The sequence below is a fragment of the Mobula hypostoma genome, chromosome 19 (assembly GCF_963921235.1).
Source record: "Mobula hypostoma chromosome 19, sMobHyp1.1, whole genome shotgun sequence".
Classification (NCBI taxonomy): domain Eukaryota; kingdom Metazoa; phylum Chordata; class Chondrichthyes; order Myliobatiformes; family Myliobatidae; genus Mobula; species Mobula hypostoma.
The window spans coordinates 49,785,767-49,800,287 of NC_086115.1; the positions used below are offsets into that span (position 1 = coordinate 49,785,767).

A 14,521-nucleotide genomic window follows, 5' to 3' on the forward strand; every position below is an offset into this window, starting at 1 on the left:
CAATGCAAACAAATATTAATTTATAGCAATTAAATAGGCTATGTGCATGCCTGTGAGCACATACATCTCAACCAAAGATTGCATATATGCACTTGTACTTTGCAAGCATACAATGAATTAGTACAAGTTACCATATCATGTTTGGATTCAACTTTCTTCATAAGTTACTTTTAAAATGACACAAAACTTTAGAACTGTTTTGTGCCTATTATATACTTTGGTTACAATTCTATGTGTCTTTTGAAACAGTTGCAATTTCATTTATTAAATACTCATTGCCTAAATATTTCACATCAAATGTAATTTAATTTGCACGGCTGCTGTTGTGACAAGTACTGTAGGGATTACACAGTAAACTCAATTTGCATAAAATGCATGGAATAACATTACTTAAAGTGTCCCTTGTAAAGCTCAAAAATGTACTGAGGAGAATTATAAAATTTCTGTGAAACACATGCAACTGCAGTATAATACCCTCGTTAAGTTGAAACCTTTGGCTTTGCAGTGGTGCACATTTGCATAGACAAAAAAAAGTCAACAGCACATTCAGCAACGTTTTCACAGCAAGAATATGTATTTGTGCAACATGAAATTCTTCATCAGGGTTGAGTAAACAAATCAACAAAATCCACACAATTGGTTCTGAACTTAATTTTATGGGAAAAAAGCACCTCATATCTTCAGGTCACTTAAATAAATAGGCTTATCAGAACAAAATTCATGGCAGAGTTCAGGGTCTAAACTAGGTTTTCGTAGTGAACATTAGTGAAGAGATGAGAACATGAATGACCTCTGCAAACTTGAAAACAATAATTAGCTGACTCTATTCTAAATAGAGCAAGTCTTTAAAAAAAACTTAACAAAGACAATATTTGGTGAACACTTTCCAATACAACGCAACATCTCCCATTTTGTTCCTTAGAGATTTTACTTCATTATAGTATTCAATCTTGCATTTAAAAACAACATTCATGCACTTGTTCTCATGGTGGTTTTTGCCCTCCATAATGCCCCTATCTCTTCTCATCCCAATGCATGTCCCTGGCCCTCAGTAACATAATTTGGCATTAAAATCTCTCTCAAAGAACATATGCACATGCATTTTAAAAACATGACTATAATAAAATAAACCCAGAAGGAACAAACCAAAACCTAAAAGTCTTTAAGTGCCCTTTTTTGGAAACCAATACAAATTCAATTATCTTAGATGCTGGTATAGTTTTCCCCCCTCCCCTTGTTACACAAGTTCTTACACAACCACATGCAGTACATTTATAGCTAAGGATGTACAGACTGGGGGGGTTGGGGGGGGGGAAGAAAGCTTTCTCTTAACATTAAAGTAAATTTAAGCATAAACAGTTTATTGTCCAACTATGCCAGTTCTGATTTTAACATGGCACATCACGTCAGCCTTTCTGTTGCCAACGATCAGACTTCATATAGAACTTCTATTTGGTATCCAAACTTTCCATGATGCACGACAAGCTAGAAGAGTCCAATCTGGAGGCTTCCGCACAAAGTAATGCCCATGACACCATCAGATACCATGCATCACTCATCATCTTCCTCCTCATCTTCTTCACCATCTGAAAGTGAAGTACATGGTCGTATCTGCCGGTAACGGTCCAACCATTTCTCCACCATTTGTGTAACTAATGGATGGTTGCGTCGACGGGAGCTCCTTTGCTGTGCAACAAGAATTCCACCTTCGGTGACACAACAGTCAAGCCATTCCCTCAGTAGTTTCTCCTGCTGGTCCTCATTACCAATCTGCAAAGAGTCATTTCAAATAATTAGTAACTCAGCAAACTAAAGGTATCAGAAATAGCAGACACTATAAACTGGGGAAGGTATGGGATGATGTTTGGCTGAAGTAGATGGGGTACAGCACTTCTGATGATAGATTAGAAATGGCACATCTAGGGCAAAAACGGAACAAATGGAAAAAAGTATCACTCATTTGAAGGAAACATGGACAACTACCGTATACAAGGACATAGAAATTGAAGCGAAAAGCATCACATAATGCCCAATTCAGAGAAGATTAAGATCAGTGCATAAAATTAAAACACATGGGAATGGGGTACTGGATACTAACATGGATAAAGAGATGGTAAGCAGGAAGCAGAGTTCTGAATAAATGGGTCCTTGTCCCATCGTCAAGCAATATCTAAGGACATATCAAAGGATCAATACTGGGGCCCCAGCTAGTCATGTACAGTTGCAAGAAAAATGTTTGTGATCCCTTTGCAATTACCCGGCTTTCTACATTAATTACTCAAAATGTGGTCATATCTTCATATAAGTCCCAATAATAGACAAGCACAAGCTGCCTAAAGTAATAACACACAAGCAATTGTATTTTTCATGGCTTTATTGAACACAGTGTTTAATCTTTCTGTCCAGACTAGAAAAAGTATGTGAACCTGTGTATTTAATATTAGCAGCAATAACCTCCACCAAACGTTTCCTGTTGCTGCTAATCAGTCTTGCACAAGAGTGAGGAGGGATTTTAGACCATTCCTCCATACAAAACTGTTTGTTTATCAAAACACAATTTTTCTTCTTTTTAAACCATGTTGTTGATTTCCCCTTGTGATTTGGATCATTCTCTTGTTGCAACATCCAATGGCCTACAGGGACGAGGTCCAGCACCTGGCTGCGTGGTGTGCTGACAACAACCTGGCCCTTAACAACCATAAGACCAAGGAGATCATTGTGGACTTCAGGCACGCTAGGTGCCACACTTACGTCCCCATCTACATCAACTGAGCTGTAGTGGAGCGTGTATCAAGCGTCAAATTCCTTGGTGTCCACATTTGAGGATCTCACCTGGTCCCTGAACTCCTCCATCCTGATCAAAGAGGCGCAACAGCACCTTTATTTCCTGCAGAGCATGAAGAAAGCTCACCTCTGTCCCAGGATACTGACGGACTTTTACCGCTGTGCCATTGAGAGCATACTCACCAACTGCATCTCAGTGTGGTATGGCAATTGTCCCGTATCGGACCGCAAAGCACTCCAGCGTGTGGTGAAAACTGCCCAGCGGATTATCGGCACTCAATTGCCCACCATTGAGAACATCTACCATAAACGCTGCCTGGGCAGGGTGAAAAGCATTATTTATCAAGGATGCATCTCACCCTAACCATGGACTTTTTACTTTCCTCCCATCCGGTAGGCACTGCAGGAGCCTCCACTCCCGCACCAGCAGGCACAGAAAGAGCTTCTTCCCTGAGGCTGTGACCCCACATCACGGCGCTAAGCAGTATTGCATCAATATTGTACTGTCACATTACTTCTATATTTGTGTGCTGTAGCACTTACTTTTTATTCGCAGTTATTTTGTAAATTAACACTATTCTTTGCATTTCTGATTAGATGCTAACTGCATTTCATTTGCTTTGTGTCTGTACTCAGCACAATGATAATAAAGTTGAATCTAATCTAATGCTACCCTGACATTCTCCTGTAAAAATGTTTCGATACAATTTTCCCCTTAATTGTCCACTTAATGATTGCAAACTGTCGAGGCCCTGAGGCAGCAAAGCAGCCCCAAACCATGCTTCATAGATTGGTGTTGGTATTGTTACATACTCAAGGAGATCTGTTTAGTTTTGTGAGAATGATGTAATGGTCTTTTGGAGGTCACCTGATGGGATTTTCCCGCCGATGTGAGGTCACGTGATGACATGTGCACCATGGCTATATAGGGTCGACTCAGATGACACAGTAGGTTTTTAGTCTGTAGATTTCCAGGTAGAATGTGCTGTGTGTCTCTGTTTCTGTTGCGTGTTTGTTTTTGCGACACATTTTCACTTTTAAAAAACGGAGTATTGCGTTCTATTGCAAGATACCATATTATTGGACTGGAAATTTTTGCTAGATGTGTTGATTTACCCAATTCCAACAATAGAAGGGAGAGTGAAGAATTTATCGAAGTACAGGATCGAAGGATCGAGAGGAGTCAGCATCATTTGGCAGTTTAATAAAAGATCAACCTTATTGAGTCCTCGTTGGAAGAGTAGCAACCTGCATCGAGGATAACCCTTGCCAAAAAGAGCAAGGAGTTCATGCAACGGTTTGCTCTCTCTCTAAAAGAATTTAAGGTCAGTTGTTTTAAACTGTTTATTTTCAGCATGATGAATCCTGTGGACAGAACCAGCAGGAAAGTTGCGTCTGTGAAGAAATCCTTCTCCAGAGAAGTCTCTCCCAACTGAACGTGCAGATCTGTTGGACTTTCGAAGTTATCGCTTTAAGAACTATATTTGACTTTATCGCTTTAAGAACTGTTTTCGCATTTAACACTTTAAGAATCAGTGCCGAGTGACGAGGTGTTGAACGGCTGCATAGTGGTTAACTTCCGGTTAAAGTTTTCGTTTGTTTTTTTTAACCTTATCGTTTATCTGTGTTTAATGAATGTTTGGTTGTTTTTATATAACCTGTCTCGATTGATATTCATTGTTGCCAGTTACGTAAAAGTATACAGTGCCCTTTTTCCTCCTAACATAGCAGGGTGCATTTCTGCCAAAAGTTCAACATTTGCCTCATCTGTTCACAGAACATTGTCCCAGAAGCACTGTGGAACATTTAGGTGGTCTTTTGCAAACTTGAGACGTGCAGCAATGTTTTTTTTTAAAAAAAGGAGTACTTGTTTCCTTCATGGTGTCCTTCCACTAACACCACTCTTGTTCAGCGCTTTTCTTATAGTGGACACATGAACAGAGACTTTCGCAAGTTCTAGAGATTTCTGCAGGTCTTTTGCTGTTACCCTTGTGTTCTTTTTCACCTCCTTCAGCACTGCACATCGTGCTCTTGGTGTGATTGTTGCAGTATGTCCACTCCTAGGGAGAGTAGCAATGGTACTATAATTCCTCCATTTGTAGACAAAATCTCTTACTATGGACTGATGAACACTCAGGGTTTCAGAAATGTTTTTGTAGCCTTTTCCAGCTTCATGCATCTCTACAATTCGCCTTCTAAGGTCCTCTGAAAGTTGTTGTGATAAAGGAATGGTGCACATAAACATTTTTTTGCGAAGAGCAGGCTCTGTCAATAACCTGACTATACAATTTTTTTATATACAGGGCAGGGCACCTCTACAACCCACACCTCCAATCTCATTCCATTGATTGGAACAGTGAACTACAAATAGCTTTGGTATAGGGCATTACCCCAGAGGTTCACAAAATTTTTTTGAACCTAGACTTCGATTGTTTGAATGGCGTACTCATACTGTCAAGTAGTACAATTGTTCCTGTGTTATTAGTTTAGGGAGATTGTGTTTGTCTATTATTGCGACTTAGATGAAGATCAGACCACATTTTATGAGCAATTAATGCAGAAAACCAGGTAATTCCAAAGGATACACTAACTTTTTCTTGCAGCTATATTAATAATTTAGATGAGGAAGTAATGGGTAATATCTTCACATTTGCAAACCACGTGCAGATGGAATTGATCACTGAGAAGCCGCAGAATGATTTGAAAAGGTTCACTTCCGAGTTATTCACTTCAAAGTCAAAAACAGAAAGCAGGTTACCTGAAACTGTGGAAGATTAGGAAAAGAAGTGCCCTTGTGCACTGGTCATGGAAAGTAAACATAGCATTGCAGCAGGGAGTTAGCAGGGCAGAAGTTACAATCAGCTTTCATGATAAGAGGATTCAAGTGCAGGATAAAGAGTATTTTGTTGGAGTTGTACAAGGTCTTGGCAATATCACTTGGCAATATGCACAATCTTCCACCTCCATATAGCAATTATTGTTAGTGTTTTCAGCATTATGCCTTAAAATAAATATTATCTTAGTGCATTATCAATCTTAGCCATTTTAAATCCCTTTTAACTATTATAAATATGGCCATAAAGACTAAGCTATTTAAGTAAAGTGCAATATTCTATATAAAGTATTCAAAAGACCTTAGGACATTATAGCAGAATTAGGCCATTTGGCTTATTGAGTCTGCTTATTCGATCAAGTAATTATAAATTGTTAGTCAAACTCCATGTACAACTATAATATTCAGTCACATAGAACTGCTACAAACAAGTGAACTGCTACAATTGCTCAAGGTAAATTTTACTACTTTCTGAAGCAGGTTAAAATTATAGCAAATTGTGTCATAAAAGTTGAAAAAACAAACCTCATGAGCTGAAAGGAAATGGATGTGCAATAGCTTCCTCTCACTGTCCACCAATGGCAAGAAGGTAATGTTGACATCATCATCTGTATTTAGGTTGGCGCCAGCACCTCGATTGTCATAGCCAACATTTTCCATAGCAACCAGTGCAGAGAAGTGGCCCCTTGTATACCCAAGAGCTATAGGGCTCTTCCAACAGAAACTCTGCTCCCATAGCAAAGGCAAATACACACCTAAGAAGGAGAAAATAAACTTACCCAATACTAATGCTAATTAACAATAATTTTACTAATAATTTTTACTGTTTTTGATCATTGGCACCATTTTCTTTCAGCTCCACCTATTATAAGCATGCACTTAAGCACCTTCTAAAGTCCTTGCCTATTTCTCAGAGAATTCTAGTATGTATAATTTATTTATATATCTATTACAATGTGATGTGCTTCTGTGAGTATATAATTTAAAGTGTGGAATAATTAAACAGGTTACAATTTCTAAATTTCATCCAAGTAATTCCACTAACCTTTTAAAAACACCTAACTGCTCTTTTAACATCCCTACTTACATAACTGAAAAATGTCTCAGGACACAAGGTCAAATACTTAACGAGCTGGAAGGGAAGGAAGCAATTATAACTAGATGATTACAATCGGGCTAAATGAACCAATCAAAATTTCATCCCTCATGTTGCACATCTTCTCCATTTATAGTAACACCAACTGTTATCAGATCGTAAACTACATTTAACAGTCTTTTTCCCTCAGCTGGAAGACTTTATTCCACCAAACCGATGCAAGGATTGATTGCATCGAACTACCAATCCACTACACAAAAACCTGTATTGATGGAGCACATCCCCTAGTATCAATTTTGCATAAAGATAATGAAAAGCATAATATTGATTTGTAAAGGATTACAAACATTATGCAAATTATGCAGGCATTCTGTGCAGTGAAAGAAGATATTCCTTTTACATTTAATTAAAATGTACAAACTACTTCAGTACACTCGTCTTCTCAGGAATCTGCTGTTCTTATTGGGCCACTGGACAATGAAGTTCAGACTCTTAACCACTTCTTAGGTCAGATGCATTGGGAATGTCAGCACTCCCAGCCATGTACACATCACATGAATGCACAAAAGTCCCTTTGTTATTTTGCACTAAAAATTCAATAATAGCATTATAAATTAAAGCTTTAATGAACTATATGCAATTTCAATTATTCACAAAATTCCTTAAACTAATGTTGGGCAAATTAATAAATAATGATGCAAATAGTGGAAGTACATCTTTTGCACACCTACAGTAGATATATGGAATGATCTGTAAGGGCAACTTGCAAACAAGGCGTGTCACTGCATTCTAGAACATGTCACCAGCAGTACTAACACACAGAATATAACAATTAAGAACCTTGGACAATCAATTAAATAGCATTGTTTCTCTATGACACAGGCCACCTTCGTGATCCTACGACCTAACAAATCAATTTGTAAGGGGATGATGGCCACTATATAAAAGGGAGAGGGAGAGGCAAGGCAGATATATGGAACCAGGAAGAGTGTGGTAGGAATGGGCAGATAGAGCCAAGTTTTGAGAGGTAAATGCTGAGAAAGAGACTGATAAGTAACAAGTGAAACTACACCAGGGGTGGGGTGTTGTGTGGAGAGGCAGAGAAGTGATGTGTATGGTGAACCAGGTGGGGGAGGGAACTGAAATTACCAATAATATAAACACAGTAATATGGGACAAAACTCCAACAAGCTAGTTAAATCATTAATCTTCACATCAATACTTGCGCACTCAACAACAAGTAAAGTTAGTAACCAGGATTTTTCAGTGAATTCCTTTTACTTAAAACCTAGTAGCAAGGAAATCCTATCAACATGGGGTGGGGTGCCTCTGTTGGTGAGGAATGAAATTCAGTCCCTTGCGAGCGGCGACATAGAATCAGAAGATGTAGAGTCAGTATGGATAGAACTGAGAAATTGTAAGGGCAAAAAGACCCTAATGGGAGTTATCTACAGGCCCCCAAACAGTAGCCTGGATATAGGGTGCAAGTTGAATCAGGAGTTAAAATTGGCATGTCGCAAAGGTAAAGCTACGGTTGTTATGGGGGATTTTAACATAGAGGTAGACTCGGAAAATCAGGTTGGTACCGGACCCGAAGAAAGGGAGTTTGTGGAGTGTCTCCGAGACGGATTCTTGGCAGCTTGTACTGAAACCTACCAGAGAGAAGGCAATTCTGGATTTAGTGTTGTGAATGAACCGGATTTGATAAGGGAACTCAAGGTAAAGGAGCCATTAGGAGGTAGTGACCATAATATAGAAACATAGAAACATAGAAAATAGGTGCAGGAGTAGGCCATTTGGCCCTATGATAAGCTTTAAACTACAATTCGCGAGGGAGAAGGGAAAATCAGAAGCGTCAGTATTGCAGTTGAACAAAGGGGACTATGGAGCCATGAGGGAGGAGCTGGCCAAAGTTGACTGGAAAGACACCCTAGCAGGGATGACAGTAGAACAACAATAGCAGGTATTTCTGGAAATAATACAGAAGGTGCAGGATCAGTTCATTCCAAAGAGGAAGAAAGATTCTAAGGGGAGTAAGGGGTGACTGTGGCTGACAATGGAAGTCAAGGACCAGTATAAAAATAAAAGAGAAGAAGTATAACATAGCAAAGATGAGCGGGAAGCCAGAGGATTGTGAAACTTAAAGAGCAACAGAGGATAACTAAAAAGGCAATACGGGAAGAAAAGACGTGATACAAAGGCAAGCTAGCCAAGAATATGAAGGAGGATAGTAAAAGCTTCTTTAGGTATGTGAAGAGGAAACAATTAGTTAAGACCAAAGTTGGGCCCTTGAAGACAGAAACGGGTGAAATTATTATGAGGAACAAAGAAATGGCAGACGAGTTGAACAGGTACTTTGGATCTGTCTTCACTAGGGAAGACACAAACAATCTCCCAGATGTAATAGTGGCCAGAGGACCTAGGGTAACGGAGCAACTGAAGGAGATTCACATTAGACAAAAAAAATGGTGTTGGATAGACTGATGGGACTGAAGGCTGATAAATCCCCAGGGCCTGATGGTCTGCATCCCAGGGTACTTAAGGAGGTGGATCTAGAAATTGTAGACACATTGGTAATCATTTTCCAATGTTCTATAGATTCAGTTCTTGCGGATTGGAGGGTAGCTAATGTTATCCCACTTTTTAAGAAAGGAGGGAGAGAGAAAACAGGGAATTATAGACCAGTTAGCCTGACATCAGTGGTGGGGAAGATGCTGGAATCAATTATAAAGGATGAAATAGCGGCACATTTGGATAGCAGTAACAGGACCGGTCCAAATCAGCATGGATTTACGAAGGGGAAATCATGCTTGACTAATTTTCTGGAATTTTTTTTGAGGATGTAACTATGAAAATGGACAAGGGAGAGCCAGTGGATGTAGTGTACCTGGACTTTCAGAAAGCCTTTGATAAGGTCCCACATAGGAGGTTAGTAGGCAAAATTAGAGCACATGGTATTGGGGGTAGGGTACTGACATGGATCGTAAATTGGTTGGCAGACAGGAAACGAAGAGTAGGGATTAATGGGTCCTTTTCAGAATGGCAGGCAGTGACTAGTGGGGTACTGCAAGGCTCGGTGCCAGGACCACAGCTATTTACAATATACATTAATGATTTAGATGAAGGGATTAAAAGTAACATTAGCAAATTTGCAGATGACACAAAGCTGGGTGACAAGTGTGAAATGTGCGGAGGTTGTTGAGATAATGCAGGATGACTTGGACAGGTTGGGTGAGTGGGCAGATGCAGTTTAATGTGGATAAATGTGAGGTTATTCACTTTGGTGGCAAGAACAGGAAGGCAGATTACTATTTGAATGGTGTCAAGTTAGGAAAAGGGGAAGTACAATGAGATCTTGGTGTCCTTGTTCATCAGTCACTGAAAGCAAGCATGCAGGTACAGCAGGCAGTGAAGAAAGCTAACGGCATGCTGGCCTTCATAACAAGGGGAATTGAGTATAGGAGCAAAGAGGTCCTTCTGCAGTTGTACAGGGCCCTGGTGAGACCACACCTGGAGTATTGTGTACAGTTTTGGTCTCCAAATTTGAGGAAGGACATTCTTGCTATTGAGGGAGTGCAGCAGAGGTTCACGAGGTTAATTCCCAGGATGGCAGGACTGTCATATGTTGAAAGATTGGAGCGACTGGGCTTGTATACACTGGAAGTTAGAAGGATGAGAGGGGATCTGATTGTAATATATAAGATTATTAAGGGATTGGACACGCTAGAGGCAGGAAACATGTTCCCGATGTTGGGGGAGTCCAGAACCAGAGGCCACAATTTGAGAATAAGGGGTAGGCCATTTAGAACGGAGTTGAGGGAAAAATCTTTCCACCCAGAGAGCTGTGGATCTGTGGAATGCTCTGCCTCAGAAGGCAGTGGAGGCCAAGTCTCTGGATGCCTTCAAGAAAGAGTTAGATAGAGCCCTTAATGATAGCGGAGTCAAGGGATATGGGGAGAAGGCAGGAATGGGGTACTGATAATGGATGATCAGCCATGATCACTGTGAATGGCGGTGCTGGCTCGAAGGGCCGAATAGCCTACTCCTGCACCTATTGTCTATTATGGAGTTTAAAATAATGCATTCTTTAAGAGATATGAAATGCTAGTAAGAATGATTTCCTCCACACTGATAGCAGTTTTCAAGTTTGATTGGCTGAGGGCATTGCAAAAATTTACATTTATATGGCCTGAGAAATCATATTCTTATAGATGCTGCCTGGCCTGCCGCATTCACCAGCATTTTTTGTGTGTGTTGCTTCTAACTTAACTGTTAGCTTTGGTTTAGTAAAAACAATTCAGGCCAGAAGATTATGAAGTCCAGTGTATAATATCGAATTGTATAACATGTTCCATTCAATTTTAGAAATGTTAGCAAGGCAGTGTGTGGAACAATCAGTAGACAAAATGAGTTTAACATTTGCTAACTCCTTACCTTGAAATCGTGTATATCCCAGAGTCTCTCCACGGAAACTCTTATAGTACTTTACTCCATATACTATAATTGGTCGGCGAAGTATATGTGCCAAAACAAAAATGTGGGTCTGCTCTAGACTGGCTCCAGGCTAAAGTGAATAAAATAATTGGATTCAAATTAATAATTCCATTCAAAATAGGTTGATCTCTTATGTAAAGATAAAGAAGATACATTTTAATTGTTTCCAATATATCTTTTGTAAACAAAGTGAGAATTGGGAATCATGCAATCGACGACCAATTTGAAAAACATGAATACAATCTCGTTAAGACAAATTCTGCATGCACTTATGACATACAGATTTCTCATTTTCACAGATATGCTATTTACTCTGAGATTCATGCAAGCAAGGAATTTCAATGTAGCATGTTGTATATGCCAATAAACTAAACCAGAGTTGTTGGGAGATCCAGGAATACCAAATGTGGAAATTTTGATAAAAGATATGTCACATTCTCCCAATCTCTGAATTTTATTTTTTCATTCTGCTGTTCCTCAGGAGCAAGAAATATCATACAACGTACATAGATCTGTAATCACGCAGCTGATGAGATCAAACGTAATTAGGTTTTACCTAGAAATATTAATTCTCCCTTCCCCACTCTACACATGATTCAGCTATAGTCAAAGAACACTACAGCACAAACAGGTCCTTCAGCCCATTTAGTTTGTGATAAACTATTAACCTGTCTAGTCCCAACAAAGCAGATGAGCTTAGAGTGTGGATCAGTACTTGGAGCTACAATGTTGTGCCATTACAGAGACTTGGATGGCTCATGGGCAGGACTGGCTACCTAGAGTGCCAGACTTTAGAGGTTTCAGAAAGGACAGGGAGGGAGGCAAAAGAGGTGGAGGCATGGCACTGCTGATCAGAGATAGTGATATGGCTGCAGAAAAGGAGGAAGTCATGGAGGGATGGTCTACTCTGTGGGTGGAAGTTAGAAACAGGAAGGGGTCAACAACTACACTGGGTGTTTTTTTTATAGGCCACCCAATAATAACAGGGACATCGAACAAGCAGATATGGAGACAGATTCTGGAAAGGTGCAGTAATAACAGGGTTGTCATGATGGGAGATTTTAATTTCCCCAATATTGACTGGCATCTCCCTAAAGCGAGGGGTTTAGATGGGGTGGAGTTTGTTAGGTATGTTCAGGAAGATTTCCTGACACAGTATGTAGATAAGCCTACAAGAGAAAAGGCTGTACTTGATTTGGTATTGTGATATGAACCTGGTCAGATGTCAGGTCTCTCAGTGGGCGAGCATTTTGGAGATAGTGATCACAATTCTATCTCCTTCACCATAGCATTGGAGAGGGATAGGAACAGACAAGTTAGGAAAGTGTTTAATTGGACTAAGGGGAAATATGAAGCTATCAGGCAGGAACTTGGAAGCATAAATTGGGAGCAGATGTTCTCAGGGAAATGTACAGCAGAAATATGGCAAATGTTCAGGAGATATTTGCATGGCATTCTGCACAGGTACATTCCAATGAGACAGGGAAAGAATGGTAGGATACAGGAACCGTGGTGCATAAAGGCAGTTGAAAATCTAGTCAAGAACAAAAGCTTACGAAAGGTTCAAAAAAACTAGGTAATGATAGAGATCTAGAAAATTATAAGGCTAGCAGGAAGGAGTTTAAGAATGAAATTAGGAGAGCCAGAAGGGGCCATGAGAAGGCCTTAGCGAGCAGGATTAAAGAAAACCAAGGCACTTACAAGTATGTGAAGAGCAAGAGGATAAGACGTGAGAGAATAGGACCAATCAGGTGTGACAGTGGAAAAGTGTGTACAGAACCGGAGGAGGTAGCGGAGGTCCTTAATGAATACTTTTCTTCAGTATTCACTACAGAAAAGGACCTTGGCGATTGTAGCGATGAGTTACAGCGGACTGAAAAGCTTGAACATATAGACATTAAGAAAGAGGATGTGCTGGAGCTTTTGGAAAGCATCAAGTTGGATAAGTCACTTGGACCGGACGAGATATACCCCAGGCTACTGTGGGAAGCGAGAGAGGAGATTGCTGAGCCTCTGGCAATGACGTCTGCATCATCAATGGAGACGGGAGAGGTTCCAGAGGATTGGAGGGTTGCAGATATTGTTCCCTTGCTCATGAAAGGGAGTAGAGATACCCAGGAAATTATAGACCACTGAGTTTAAGTTGATGGAAAAGGTCTTGAGAGGCAAGATTTATGAACATTTGGAGAGGCATAATAAGATTAGGAATAGTCAGCATGGCTTTGTCAAAGGCAGGTCATGTCTTACGAGCCTGATTGAATTTTTTGAGGATGTGACTAAACACACTGATGAAGGTAGAGCAATAGATGTAGTGTATATGGATTTCAGCAAGGAATTTGATAAGGTACCACATGCAAGGCTTATTGAGAAAGTAAGAAGGCATGCAATCCAAGGGGACCTTGCTTTGTGGATCCAGAACTGGTGTGCACACAGAAGGCAAAGAGTGGTTGTAGAGGGGTCATATTCTGCATGGAGGTCGGTGACCAGTGGTATGCCTTAGTGATCTGTTCTGGGAACCCTTCCCTTCATGATTGTTATAAATAACCTGGATGAGGAAGTGGAGGGGTGGATTAGTAAATTGCTGATGGCACAAATGTTGGGGATATTGTGGATGATCTGAAGGGCTGTCAGAGGTTACAGCAGGTCATTGATAGGATGCAAAACTGGGCTGAGAAGTGGCAGATGGAGTTCAAACCAGTAAGTGTGAGGTGGTTCATTTTGGTAGATCAAATATGATGGCAGAATATAATATTAATGGTAAGACTCTTAGCAGTGTGGAGGATCAGAGGGATCTTGGGGTCCGAGTCCACAGGACCCTCAAAGCTGCTGCGCAGGTTGACTGCGTGATTAAGAAGGCATATTGGCCTTCATCAACCGTGGGATTGAGTTCAAGAGCCGAGAGGTAATGTTGTAGCTATACAGGACCTGATCAGACCCCACTTGGAGGACTGTGCTCAGTTCTGGTCGCCTCACTACAGGAAGGATGTGGAAACTATAGAAAGGGTGCAGTGGAGACTTGCAAGGGTGTTGCCTGGATTGGCGAGCATGCCTTATGAGAATAGATTGAGTGAACTTGGCCTTTTCTCCTTGCAGCAACAGAGGATGACCTGATAGAGGTGAATAAGATGATGAAAGGCTTTGATCATGTGGATAATCGGAGACTTTTTCCCAGGGCTGAAATGACAATCACGAGAGGAAACAGTTTTAAGGTGATTGGAAGTAGGTACAGAGGAGATGTCACGGGAAAATTTACTACCAATCCCTCCACTTGCTCATCCAGGTCATCTATAAAAATCACGCAGAGTGGTGAGTGC

General features: G+C 40.4%; 1 protein-coding gene across 3 annotated transcripts in view; it reads right to left on the bottom strand.

Moving 5' to 3' along the window:
* Window positions 1–1,295: 1,295 nt before the first annotated feature.
* The window catches only part of LOC134359026 (ubiquitin thioesterase ZRANB1), a 67,779-nt gene continuing 54,553 nt past the window's right edge, over window positions 1,296–14,521 (bottom strand). For all 3 annotated transcript variants that reach the window (XM_063071845.1, XM_063071846.1, XM_063071844.1), the window contains exons 8-10: window positions 11,148–11,277; window positions 6,143–6,372; window positions 1,296–1,770 (exon numbers count right to left, since the gene is read on the bottom strand). In XM_063071845.1, coding sequence (XP_062927915.1) covers window positions 1,552–1,770; window positions 6,143–6,372; window positions 11,148–11,277 — 579 coding nt within the window. In that variant the 3' untranslated portion in view covers window positions 1,296–1,551. The remainder of the gene's footprint in view (window positions 1,771–6,142; window positions 6,373–11,147; window positions 11,278–14,521) is intronic.